Source organism: Malaclemys terrapin, chromosome 1, assembly GCF_027887155.1.
Source record: "Malaclemys terrapin pileata isolate rMalTer1 chromosome 1, rMalTer1.hap1, whole genome shotgun sequence".
NCBI lineage: Eukaryota > Metazoa > Chordata > Testudines > Emydidae > Malaclemys > Malaclemys terrapin.
Window position 1 is genome coordinate 147022120 of NC_071505.1, and position 14570 is coordinate 147036689.

General features: G+C 44.4%; 1 protein-coding gene across 1 annotated transcript in view; it reads left to right on the forward strand.

Annotated features, from left to right (window-relative positions):
• POLQ (DNA polymerase theta) overlaps window positions 1–13885 on the forward strand; it is a 149928-nt gene extending 136043 nt beyond the window's left edge. Inside the window, exon 30 of the mRNA XM_054042860.1 lies at window positions 13198–13885. Within this exon, the coding sequence (XP_053898835.1) occupies window positions 13198–13311 (114 nt within the window). The 3' untranslated portion in view covers window positions 13312–13885. The remainder of the gene's footprint in view (window positions 1–13197) is intronic.
• The last annotated feature ends 685 nt before the right edge of the window (window positions 13886–14570 follow it).

The window sequence follows — 14570 nt, forward strand, 5'->3', positions numbered from 1 at the left end:
GAGTTCACCTCTTCTATTTTGCATTTCCATGAATGCACTAAAGGTAGATCAGCTTCTGGGACCTCTTCTTCAACTTCGTTAATTCTGTGGGTTCATGTTTCTAAAAGATCATTTTCCTGGTGGCAGACATCAACTCCCCAACTGAGAGAGCTTCAGATGGTAGTTGACTGGGCCAACCATTTTTTAAAACTAAGTTTTTAAAGATAGGCTGGTGTTTAAAAAAAAATCCCAAATTCCTTCCACAGGTGTCAGAATTCCACCTTCTGCATCCAGTCAGTAGTTTTCTCCACATTTACACGTCCATTCCAGAGCGGCCTTTCTCCTTTAGACTGATATGAAAAGGTTCCAATTTTTCAATCTGAAGTGGACTAAAGTTCCTTTAGACTATCCGGTCTTCTGTGCTTTGACACTGGATCAATGTCATGCTGTCTCCAAAAGAACTATGGCCATATATGTTTTCTGTTGTATCCTTCATTGTTATTTAACAGATCTGCAACTTCATGGTCACCTTAAGATAGAAGTAATATCAGCTTCTGTAGCCTGCCTCAGAACTGTTTCCATCCAATAGATTTTCTGTGCAGATGCTTAGAACCCCTATGTATTTGCACAAGGTATCCTTGCCTGGAATCAGTCTTGCATTCCTGCTCCAGATTTAGCTAACTAATGTTACTGACTCTGTTTCCAGCTGAGCTACTGATCACCTTTTCCCTCCTCCCTTCATATTCATTTTGAAGGCATGTTTCTATGTTTTGGATTGTTTTTTGGGGTGGGTGAGGTGGTTGACCTCCGGTATAACACAGGCCCTGGGACTTCTTGTAGAACTAGAGCATATCTTTTAGAAAAACATGGAATGTTTTAGTTTCCAAATTGGATCAGAGAAAAGTTTCTCTTCTCTACTGGTGCCTCATGTAAAGGTTTTAGCATTATGTAAAACATTGTTTTTTGGCTGCTGCAGCAGTTCTGGTCTGTGGAGAGTTAGCTTGGTTACATGCATAATGCTAGCTCCAATTTATTTCCAGCTGCTAAGGTTTTTTAAACAACTAAAAATATCTGTCTAACCTGTCTATGTATTTATATGTCCCTAGTCACCATAGTATCTGAGCACCTTCAAAGCATTTCAGAATAGGAGCAATGATAATCTCTTGCTTTCTCTTTTTCCCTTCCCAGTCTGTAGGGGAAACATGATTCATTTATCGGGTTGTCGTTTGTACATGTGAGAGCGAGAAGAACTCAGTTCTGCAAATGGCAAGCTCTCTAGTTTAAGTTCAGTGCCTGTGGAAGTTTTGTCTCCTGTGCTCATGAGCTTTCCACGGTGGTCAACAGCTTCATCATTCTGCTGGATCATAATGGTCATGGTCAGTGGGAGAGGCAATCTCTCAGGCATCTAGGACCAAAACTGGGGTGGACTTTAAAAATCAGGACAGAGACCATGAATTGGACTCTGTAGTCAGTGTGGAGCCCATGCAGTGTGTCTCAGTTACCAGACATACTGTACATCTGGCCACCCTCCTTGTCTCTTCAGATGCACCCCTTCTGGCCTCTAGCCATAGATTCATAGATTCTAGGACTGGAAGGGACCTCGAGAGGTCATCGAGTCCAGTCCCCTGCCCGCATGGCAGGACCAAATACTGTCTAGACCATTCCTGATAGACATTTATCTAACCTACTCTTAAATATCTCCAGAGATGGAGATTCCACAACCTCCCTAGGCAATTTATTCCAGTGTTTAACCACCCTGACAGTTAGCAACTTTTTCCTAATGTCCAACCTAGACCTCCCTTGCTGCAGTTTAAGCCCATTGCTTCTTGTTCTATCCCAGAGACTAAGGTGAACAAGTTTTCTCCCTCCTCCTTATGACACTCTTTTAGATACCTGAAAACTGCTATCATGTCCCCTCTCAGTCTTCTCTTTTCCAAACTAAACAAACCCAATTCTTTCAGCCTTCCTTCATAGGTCACGTTCTCAAGACCTTTAATCATTCTTGTTGCTCTTCTCTGGACCCTCTCCAATTCCTCCACATCTTTCTTGAAATATGGTGCCCAGAACTGGACACAATACTCCAGCTGAGGCCTAACCAGCGCAGAGTAGAGCGGAAGAATGACTTCTCATGTCTTGCTCACAACACACCTGTTAATACATCCCAGAATCATGTTTGCTTTTCTTGCAACAGCATCACACTGTTGAGTCATATTTAGCTTGTGTCCACTATAACCCCTAGATCCCTTTCTGCCGTACTCCTTCCTAGACAGTCTCTTCCCATTCTGCATGTGTGAAACTGATTTTTCCTTTCTAAGTGGAGCAGTTTGCATTTGTCTTTGTTAAACTTCATTCTGTTTACCTCAGCCCATTTCTCCAGTTTGTCCAGATCATTTTGAATTATGACCCTGTCCTCCAAAGCAGTTGCAATCCCTCCCAGTTTGGTATCATCCGCAAACTTAATAAGCGTACTTTCTATGCCAATATCTAAGTCGTTAATGAAGATATTGAACAGAGCCAGTCCCAAAACAGACCCCTGCGGAACCCCACTTGTTATGCCTTTCCAACAGGATTGCGAACCGTTAATAACAACTCTCCGAGTACGGTTATCCAGCCAGTTATGCACCCACCATCACTTGACTTGGCGTGGAATCAAGCCATTCTCCTACTCACTAACCAGGTCCAGGGCTGCAGTCACTTGTGATTACCTCAGCAGACCTGACTTGGGTTCAGTACTTGCAGTTTATTTCTCTCCAGGAGTTTTGACAGTGATACCCAGTGACCAAACAGCATTCTTAAAGCAAATGATTATTTAGAACAAAAGCATTTCAGAAAAACAGATCTTACAACAGTAATCCTGTATCTACGTGTACCTGCTTCTCCCTAAGGCTTACTATACCCTGGATGTGGGGAAGGCCCAGCTTCTTCAGGCTCTATTCACAGAGCCCTGGTCTACACTACGGGGTTAGGTTGAATTTAGCTGCATTAGGTCGATTTAAAAATGACTGCGTGCACCCAACCAACCCCGTTCCGTCGACCTAAAGGGCTCTTAAAATTGACTTCTGTACTCCTCCCCAACGAGGAGAGTAGCGCTAAAATCGACCTTGCTGGGTTGAATTTGGGGTAGTGCAGACACAAATCGACAGTATTGGCCTCTGGGAGCTATCCCAGAGTTGTCCATTGTGACCGCTCTGGACAGCACTTTGAACTCCCATGCACTAGCCAGGTACGCAGGAAGAGCCCCGGGAACTTTTTAATTTCATTTCCTGTTTGGTCAGTGTGGCGAACTCAGCAGCACAGGTGACCACGCAGTCCCCCCCCATCATCTCCGTCCCTGAGGTTATTGCAGATTTGAAGGCAAAAAAAACGCATTTGCAATGACATGTTTTCCAAGCTCATGCAGTCCTCCCGCACAGCTTAATGCATGGAGGCATTCAGTGGCAGAGGCCAGGAAAGAATTAAGTGAGCGCAAAGAGCGGAGACAGGACGTGATGCTGAGGCTAATGGGGGAGCAAACGGACATGTAGAAGCGTCTGTTGGAGCTGCAGGAAAGCCAACAAGAGCACAGACCCCCGCTGTATCCACTGTATAACTGCCTACCCTCCTCCCTATGTTCCATAGCCTCCTCACCCAGACGCCCAAGAATGCGGGGGTCGGGGCGGGAGGCTCCGGGCACCCAGCCACTCCACTGCAGAGGATAGCCCAAGCAACAAAAGAGTGTCATTCAAACAGCTTGATTTTTAGTGTGGCTACAATAAGCAATGTGACCGTGTCCTTCCCTCTTCCCCCACCCCACCTGGGCTACCTTGTCCGTTATCTCATTTTTTTTAATCAATAAAGAAAGAATGCATGGTTTCAAAACAATAGTTACTTTATTTCGAAGGGGGGAGGATGGTTGGCTTACAGGGAATTAAAATCAACAAAGGGAGTGGGTTTGCATCAAGGAGAAACACACACAACTGTCACACCGAAGCCTGGCCAGTCATGAAACTGGTTTTCAAAGCCTCTCTGATGCGCAGTGCGCCTTACTGTGCTCTTCTAATTGCCCTGGTGTCTGGCTGCTCAAAATCGGACACCAGGCAATTTGCCTCAACCTCCCACCCCGCCATAAACATCTCCCCCTTACTCTCACAGATATTATGGAACACACAGCAGGCACCAATAACAATGGGAATGTTGGTTGCGCTGAGGTCTGACCTAGTCAGTAAACAGCACCAGCGAGCTTTTTAAATGTCCAAAGGCACATTCTACCACCATTCTGCACTTGCTCAGCCTATAGTTAAACTGCTCCTTACTACTATCCAGGCTTCATGAGCCATGGGAGCAAGGGGTAGATGCGAGTGTGCAGTGCTGCCGGCTGGAAGAGCAGCCTTAGGCAGAAGCATCCAGCTTGCATGATATTCTAAGCAGGACTGAATCTCCATGAGACGAAACTTAAAGAAGAAAATGACCTGGAGTCTCTGGCTCCCATTCAGTGCTCTAAGAAGAGGATGGCCATGTCTGTCCAGGTGCCCCTGATCGACCTCACTGAGGAGGATTCCAAGGAGTCCTCCCAGAGCAGCAGTACCACGTCTGCCAGCAGCACCCAGGAGGACCAGAGTGGATCTCCCAAACTCGTTGATTGGGAGCAGGAGAGCAGAATTGCAGGGGAAGAGGTGGAATACCAGGATGGGAAAGATTTTGGAATTGGGGAGCTCATGTGGGGGAAGATCAAGGGCTTCTCCTGGTGGCCTGCAATCATCATCTCCTACAGAGTCACGTCCAAACGTCAGGCAATCTCTGGAATGCACTGGGTGCAATGGTTTGGGGACGGGAAGTTCTCCGAAGTTTCAGCAGACAAGCTGGTGGGTCTGATGGCTTTTAGGCAGCATTTCAACCACTCCACATTTAATAAGCTAGTCTCCTATCGACGAGCCATACATCATGCCCTGGAGGTTGCTAGGAGCCGGGCAGGAAAGACGTTCCCAGAACCCCGGCCAAGCGGCTAAAGACTAACTTCTGCAACAACAACAAGGAGCAAATGGTTTCCAAAGTCACAAACAACAACAGGAGCCTTGAAGACAGTTGTTTATCGTGCGGGAGAAAAAACCCAGTCACATTCCACCTGCTGTTTGAGCCTTTGCCAGACTTGCAGGGATCAATTCCTGGAGCTCTTCGACATGTACAACAAGGACGGGTACCAGTCCTACTGCACTGTCTGCTGCAAAGGCAAGGAGCTGCTGCTGTGTAGCAATGCCAGCTGCTGCAGGTGCTTCTGTGTCGAATGCTTGGAGGTCCTGGTAGGGCAAGGCACCTCGGCCAAGGCAAAAGAGCAAGAGCCCTGGAGCTGTTACATGTGTCAACCACAGAAGTGCTATGGGGTGTTACAGCACCGACCAGACTGGAACGTAGGGCTGCAAGACTTCTTCACCAGCAACAAAGGACAGGAATATGATACACCTAAAATCTAAAAAGGCCTGCACATTTCCCAGTCACTACCCTTGATAATAGAATGTCAATGATTGCATTGGCTACTTGGATCACAGCAACCCCCACAGTAGACTTGCCCACAGCAGCGGTGACGGTGAGCTGAGTGGGCTCCATGCTTGCCATGGTATGCCGTCTGCATGGGTAACCCAGGAAAAAGGCGTGTTTGCCGTTGCTTTCACGGAGGGAGGGGCAACTGATGACATGTATCCAAAAGCACCCGCGACAATGTTTTTGCCCCATCAGGCATTGGGAGCTTAACCCAGAATTCCAATGGGCAGTGGAGACTGTGAGAACTGTGGGATAGCTACCCACAGTGCACCGCTCCGTAAGTCAATGCTAGCTACGGTAGTGAGGACACACTCAGCTGACTTAATGCGCTTAGTGGGGACATACGCAATCGACTTCTATAAAATCGACCTAATTTTGTAGTGTAGACATACCCAGAGTCTCTCTTTGTATCAGCCTGTACCCTTGGACAGCCCTTGATAATTGAGCCTTACCGTTCCTCTCTTGTTTAGTGTCCTTTTGATCTCTGGGCTCCCTGCCTGGCAAAACAAATCTTGTATCTTTGTTGGAGACAGGATATAGGCTCCTCAAGGCTAACAGTTTCCCCCATTTTCTTGTAATTGTCCCCCAAGTGTTTTGTGTGGAAGTTCCTTATCTGGATCCATTTTGTTGCTTTCCTGCTCATTTTTCCCATTGTCCCCTATTAGGCTAGATCAATGGATTCCTGCAAGAAAGTCTTATAATCCAATGTACAGTAACTTCCCATTACTGAGCAGGTCCTATACAGTGTTCATAAAATTATTACATCTCAGTATTCTTAGGTTATTATATGGCAGTTCCACAGCCATCACACTGAGATCAAAGCACTAGGGTGGTTTGTTCATGGTGAGTTGTGTTGCTAAACTGACAGGCTGCAGCAATTTATCCCAGAGAGGTTTTTCAGGGTATATGACTTATTCCTAATATAAATTGCAATTACCAAGCCAGGAATTTAGGAAAGTGTGCTTCACTGTGGCCAAGTCTGTGTCTGATAAGAGGGGGTGCAAACTTCTGGACAGTCACAGATAGAAGTGGATGTTTTTTGTTGGCATAGCTCTTTGGGCATCCACTAACCAGGAGGAGTGCAAAAGGACCATGAAGCTGTGGGCTAGTTTAATCCTTAGAGGGCAGGTGCCATTGACAGTTGGGGATGTTAGAGGAGACAAGTTCTTCTAGCTACTTCCCTTTTCCTAAAGGAATCACCTCAAGCTTTAGCCAGCTGGTGTTTATCCAGGGGAGGATTTTGGCTAGTCATCGAGAAAGTTAGAGAGTAGTGCTGTTTGACTGACATATAAAGGCAACTGAGAGCTTGGTGTTGTGTCTGTGCTCCTAGTACATTGCCCATACCTCACCAGCTGTCCCAACAACTTCATTCAGGGTGTGTCTTCCCTGCAGAGTTAACTCAGGTGATTGGCACCCAGGTACTAGCAGCTGTATGGCCAAGCCATACTTTACTGTATCCACACTGGTGCTCCACTCATTCATGTGAGGAGATAGGATTTCTGGAGGCACATCCCATGGTGGTTCTTTGAGTAGTGTCCCTATTGGTGCTCCACTTCATGTGTGTGTGTGCCCCTTTTGAGCCCTTGATCAGAGATTTTTCCCTTAGCATTATCCGTTTTTCCTGCATACACTGCCTGTGTCTCTTTGTGCTGGACATTGAGGCTAGGTAGAGGTGCACGGGTGAACTGCCCTCAGCTCTTTCTCAACTGCCTTGGCCTGAGACAGAGCCCTAGCGTGTACACCTTGAGCATGCCTGAGCCATCCTGTTTCTGCTTTCCTATAGTTGTTTGTTAGGATTAGTTAGTATGAGTGATAATTACAGTTAGAGATAATTAAGTAGAGATAATTAGTGAGAATTGTTTTGTTCCTTTCTCTCTCCCTCCTCGGGGAGCCTTATTTTCCTGTCAGGGCATGCTTGGCTCACCAGGTTTTAAATGCTGCCTTTACTGCTGAGAGGCTCTATCTGTTAGGCCTTGGCTACACTCGAGACTTCACAGTGCTGACGTGGCAGCGCTGTGAAACGCGAGTGTAGTCGCGCCGCCAGCGCTGCGAGAGCTCTCGCAGCGCTGTATGTACTCCACCTCTCCGAGGGGAATAGCTGCAGGCTCTGATTACACTGGTGCTTTACAGCGCTGTACTCGCTGCGCTCCGGGGGAGGGGGGGGCATTTTCACACCCCTGAGCACAGCAAGTTGCAATGCTGTACAGCGCCAGTGTAGCCAAGGCCTTAGTAATGGCCACACGAGTTCAGATACGCAAAGGACCTGTTTGTAATGGACAAATCAGAGTCCCCACTCTTCATGGGTACTGATTATCTATTGGTACCAAGATTCTGATCTCCAGATCTCCAATGTCCTTTGGTGCCCTTTGGACGATATTGGGGAGGATGAAGGAGACTTCTAGTTGGTCTCTTTCATTTTTGTTCAGTGTTCTCCGACACGTCCTTTCAGAAACCTATTTTTTTAACAGTCACAAGGAAGATCATGCTTGTCATCAAGGTGGTGGAACCAACCCTGCATGCCACCCCCACTCCTCTATGGCCCCCCTAGTGATTATACTGGGACCTCTGGACTGCTTATCAGCAGCAATTTACCAGTTCACTGACACTGTCTCATAGGGAGGCTAGAGTCATACAATCCTCTCCTCCCCAGTCAGCTCCCACACAGATGAGATGTTGGAGGAGCAGGAGATCAGGGCAGATAAAGAGGCCACCCCTCAAACACTTATTTCATCCTTGACTCCAAACCAAGTGATTATGCCTCTGCCACTTTCTATGGCCCAGGATTTTCGGCAATTTCAAGACCTCATGAAAAGGGTAGCTGACGCTTTTCAAATTCCACTTGAAGAGATCAAGGACTCATAGCACAAACTGCTGGATATTCTGCAGTCAGCAACACACTCCAGAGTTGTTACCCATTAATGAGGTGCTCCTAGATCCAGATAAGACAGGGTAGCGGACGCCTACTACTGTTCTGCCAGCAGGTAAGCAAGCAGATAAGAAGTATTATGTTTCCCCAACAGACTCCCATTTTTTGTTCCCCAGCCCTCCACCTAACTCCCTGGTGGTGGATGTGGTAAATGAGCGGGGTAAGCAACACTTTTCCAAGTCTACCTCGTATGACAAAGACCAAAAGAGACTAGATCTCTTTGGATGGAAGTTCCATTAGTCAGCAATCCTACAATTCAGGATCACGAACTATCAGGTGGTCATGGCCAAATATAATTTTTCAAACTATAATAGGTTTACTGCTTTTATTGGACATCTGTTGCAACAACATATGGAACAATTCCAGTTCATCATTTCAGAGGGCAAATTATTGTCCAGAACTGCTCTTCAAGCATCTTTGAATGGTGCAGATACTGCTGCCGGGTCCATCTCTACAGTGGTAGTTATGTGCAGGGGATCATGGCTCCAGCTCTTAGGGTGTCCGAGAGAATTCCAGAACACTGCTGAGGACCTCCGCTTTGACGGTCTTAAGCTTTTCTCAGAGACCACAGATAAGTCCTTGAATGTACTGAAGGACTCTAGGGCTATTGAACAATCCCTGAGTATATATGTATATACCTACAAATAAGAGACGGGTTAGTAGGTCATAGACTGCCCAGAGATCACATCCTGCTCTGTTTTCTGCATTCTATACATCTACTGAACCCTCCAGGAAAAGACTTACATTTCAGAGAAAGAGGGCTGCTCACCAGCCCTACAAGACCACTCAGTCATCTTCAAAGCAACAGTTTTGACAGGTCAGTCAAGGGTTCAAATCCTTCCACGCTTCTGGTTTTACAGCTGCATCCATTTGCCCACCCCATCCCCTTTGGAGACCACCTTTCTCATTTCCAGCATGCTTGGAGGCAGATCACTACAAACGAATGGGTCTCAGAGGTCATAATGTTGGGCTGTATCATCCATTTTATGTCCTTCCCTCCCTTCCACCCTCTTCCCCATCCCTTTTCAGGAATCCCTCAGCTTTTACTGAGACAAGAAGTTGAACTCTCTCCTTCAGTTAGGAACAATAGAGCCAGTCCCTTCTCATCACAAGGGAAAAGGGTTTTACTCAAAGTAGTCTAAATAATAAGATAGGTGAACTAGAGTGCCTCGTGTTAAAGGAGGATATTGATATAATAGGCATCACAGAAACCTGGTGGAGTGAGGACAACCAATGGGACACAGTCATTCCGGGGTACAAAATATATCGGAAGGACAGAACAGGTCGCGGGGGGGAGGAGGGGAGTGGCACTATATGTGAAAGAAAATGTAGAATCAAAGTAAAAATCTTAAATGAATCCACATGTTCCATAGAATCCTTATGGATAGTAATTCCATGCTCTAATAATATAACAGTAGGAATCTATTATCGACCACCTGACCAAGACAGTGAAATGCTAAGGGAGATTAGAGAGGTTATCAAAATAAAGAACTCAATAATAGTGGGGGATTTCAGTTATCCCCATATTGACTGGGTACATGTCACCTTAGGGCGAAATGCAGAGACAAAATTTCTTGATACTTTAAATGACTGCTTCTTGGAGCAGCTGGTACAGGAACCCCCAAGGGGAGAGGCAATTCTCAATTTAGGCCTGAATGGAGCGCAAGATCTGGTCCAAGAGGTAACTATAACAGGACCGCTTGGAAATACTGACCATAATATAATAACATTTAACATTCCTGTGGTGGGAAGAACACCACATCAGCCCAAAACTGTGGAATTTAATTTCAGAAAGGGGAACTATGCAAAAATGAGGTTAGTTAAACAGAAATTAAAAGGTACAGTGACTAGAGTGAAATCCCTGCAAGCTGCATGGACACTTTTCAAAGACACCATAATACAGGCCCAACTTAAATGTATACCCCAAATTAAAAAAAAAAAAAAAGAACTAAAAACGAGCCACCGTGGCTTAACAACCATGTAAAAGAAGCAGTGAGAGATAAAAAGGCATCTTTTAAAAAGTGGAAGTCAAATCCTAGTGAGGTAAATAGAAAGGAGCATAAACACTGCCAAATTAAGTGTAAAAATGTAATAAGAAAAGCCAAAAAGGAGTTTGAAGAACAGCTAGTCAAAAACTCAAAAGGTAATAACAAAATGTTTTTTAAATACATCAGAAGCAGGAAGCCTGCTAAACAACCAGTGGGGCCCCTGGATGATCGAGATACAAAAGGAGCACTTAAAGACGATAAAGTCATTGCGGAGAAACTAAATGAATTCTTTGCTTCAGTCTTCACAGCTGAGGATGTTAGGGAGATTCCCAAACCTGAGCCGTCCTTTGTAGGTGACAAATCTGAGGAATTGTCACAGATTGAAGTGTCGCTAGAGGAGGTTTTGGAATTAATTGATAAACTTAACAGTAACGAGTCACCCGGACCAGATGGCATTCACCAAGAGTTCTGAAAGAACTCAAATGTGAAATTACGGATTTGTAACCTGTCCTTTAAATCAGCTTCTGTACCCAATGACTGGAAGATCGCTAATATTTAAAAAGGGCTCTAGAGGTGGTCCCGGCAATTGCAGACCGGTAAGTTTAATGTCAGTACCAGGCAAATTAGTTGAAACAATACTAAAGAATAAAATTGTCAGACACGTAGAAGAACATAAATTGTTGGGCAAAAGTTAACACTATAGTGAAGACAAGCTCACATTGAATAATATGGGGAGAAGACTGAGCCTTGCAGGACTCCACAGCTGGAGTCTTTGGAAGTGGAAAGCAGTTGTCCATATCAACTCTGTGGATTCTGTCTGAGAGGAAGGGCCTGAGACATTTCAGGGTGTTTCCCCTTCACTCTTGCAGCCTCTTGGAGGCAGAACAGAAATATTTGGTGACCAAAAGAATCAAATGCTGTAGAGGCCCATCTGGTGAGTATGGACAAGAAGAGAGAATTCTCACCAGAGCCACCAGTGGTGTCCTGTCCTGAAGCCTGACTGAGAGGGATCCAGGGCCGGGGTATGGATCCCTACAGGTGACACTGAATACTGTGATTAACTAGCTTCTCAATTAGCTTGCTTGGAAAAGGGAGATTGAAAGTGTGGAGTGAAAAGTTTCTTTAGTCCTGGCTGGATTATTGCATGCTTCAATTTGTGTGTCAGGTTCCCTGTATCAAAGGAGATGCTGACTATCTGCTAGATGGGAGTACCAAATATTCTCTACTCTCCCTCACCATTCAGAAAGGGCAGGGTTCAGAGTATGCTGATAGCATAAATGTCACCAGGGGATCCATGGCTAATAATTACATGTATAAATGAATATTTTCCTAATGATGCTATTCCATAAAAGCAATCGTTATATGTTGCATGATGGTGAATGGGAGGGAAGGTGTCCATGAGATGATGATCTGCTGGGCTAAAGAGACATCCTTGGAAGGTTTCGTTCTCCAAGAAAGAGAATCTGTTGTCACACTCACCTCTAAACTGAAGCGGATTCCTTACTTGTAATGCATGTAGTCAGTGCTTATGTGTAAGCAGGGCTGGCCTGTGCTCCACTTCCCGTCCAGAGGCACTAGGAGTTGTCAGGGTTTTAGAATTTGCTGATCAGATCCAATCTGGTTCTTCTTCCTAGGGTCAATTCAGGATTGCTCCTCCTAGGACACTCTCTTCTGTTTTGTCAAACCCTTTAAAAGTTCCAAGGGATACGGCTTTCACTACTTCCCTGGAGAGACAGTCTTACAGCCCAGTATGTCTCTCAGGGCACTTTCCCTGATATTGAGTATTTTTTTTCTATTCTATTTCTTAATTTCATGCCAATGCTCCTAGTTACATCCCTATGTATCACACTAAACAATTCCTTTCCCTCACTAAGATTACCATCATGCAAATCTTCAGACATCTACAGTGCAGACTTTTATGTTCAGCACACATCTTACCCCTTACTTTGTCAAGCTAGATATATTAAAGCAGCTTGCTATAACATGGGGTTTATTTCTTCACTATATATTTTCTGTACCCTCAATGTCATGATTCACATTTCTGATATCAGTAGTATACACTGAATGGAGAACAGAAATTTTTGTGAGACACAGGTCCATTTGAGTCTGAAAATTTTAAAAACTTACATTGGGGAGATCAGTCAGGCAAGTGGGGAAGAATTTAGGAAGAACTATGGCTGGCTTAGATTTTTAGAAGAAAAAGTTGACATTTGTACAGTGGGTACAGTATAGTATATGTTGTAATACCTCTTTCAGTATGTTACATATCTGTGTGATTATGTATTTATTGTGATCATGGGTATTATGACATTCCATTGGGATGATTTTGGTAAAATTATTGTTTTTCCAATTGCTTATAACTGTCTCTTGTAGAGTACCTCTTGTACTGACACAATGAGCTCTTTATTCCTGGGTATCCTTGCTTTGTCTCTCTCCTTTTATGTAGCTCCTCATATGATTTGCTTTAACCTCTCTCATTTGCATGTTTTGCGAAGAGTGTTTGGTAGAATCTGTTTCTGGCTGAAGCAGGAAGATAGGTCTCCAGTGTATGCAGCTCCTTAAGAAAATGTATTAATACTTTCCTGAGTCTCTCCTTTCATATATCTTAATCATACTTGAAACATTCAGTCAGACTGCTGTCAATGGAGAATCTATCCAAACACACAGAGTGGAGAGCTCCAAGCCCCTGACCTGCCAAACTAATGATGATGGAATGGAGCATCTGAAGTGTGTGGCTCTAGGTCCCTCAACAGTGCATTGAAAATTCTAACCTTGTTTGTTTCCTTGCAGGTAGCTCAGATTGTCAAATTTGAGATGGAAAATGCCATAAAACTCTCAGTGAAGCTGAATGTTAAAGTGAAAATTGGGCCTAGCTGGGGAGACCTGCAGGAGCTGGAGTTGTGAGCATGAAACAAGACCCTCTCGTGGTGGTGGAGCTTCATGCTCCATGGACTCTACAAGGCAGGTGCCAACTTACACACAGGTGGAGACATTATTAACTGCACACTTATTGGTAAATCCAGGAAGCTGGTAGCTAATTGGTGCCTTTCTTTTTACTAAGCATGTTACAGACTGGCTTCTTAAATGTGTTTTGAAAGCCTTGTATGAATTCCCTAGGCAGACTTCTCTGTGAGGTCAGATAACACAGCAAGGAGTGTTTACAGTTTACAGTTATTAATTTCTAAATGCTAATATTTAAATGAATTCCTGTTAAAATATGTAAATTGAGGCTATAGATTTTAAAAAACCCAAACCTAATGAATTTACTGCATCTGAAATTAAATGGACTTTTTAATACAATAAAACATGAGTCACTCAGGAAGTGTTCCTGCAGAGCTGTGTACAGGAGAAGAAATAGGATGCCACTGTATTTGTATTTAATGACAAACTTTGTGTATGTTCAACACTTTGAGACCTGCTGTGAGCCTCATTTGATGCCAACATTTTTGGAGATGGTATTAAAGTGTGGAAATGATTTTATAAACAGGTTGTGTTTTATGAGTAGAGCATTGCCTTACGGTGTGCCAGAGCAGAGAATTCTCTTTGCTAGAATGAACACTGTTTGCCTGCTAGGGCCTTAATATTTTAAGAAAGTCAGTGGTTTGTTTGTATCCCTGTTGCCCCCATGCCGTTCATCTTAGAATTGACCCTCAGAGAGTAATGTTGTTTTTGAATAAAAACAAAACATCCTTGAAAACCTGCAATGCTCAATTTAAAAAAAAAACAACAAAAAAAAAAATAAAAACCTTACCTGGGGAAAATCTGGAACTGGCTGACCAGAAGAAGCAACTTTCCCAGTACGTGCATTTTGGGGTCTGTCATGTTGATGAGTCATTTAAACAGTAGCTGACTTCTTGCTGTAAATGACTCAGCCTTAGATACCAATCATTCCCCTACTTTGGTACAATTACTGCTTGTCAACCTGAGCTGGAGATTGTCTAGATTTCACCTTTCAAGTCTGTGATAACATAGTCACTTCAGTGCCTGTTACTTAGCCTCATAAACAGGTAGAACATTTTTTCTAGGAACTGCGATACTGGAGCAGTCCTGAGGTCCATCTAGGACAGTCTCCTGTCTCCAGCAGATACCAGCACCAGCTGCTTCAGAGGAAGGGGTTAGAATCCCCCATTAGGTCCTAATCCCTAAATGTTAGACCGGGATCG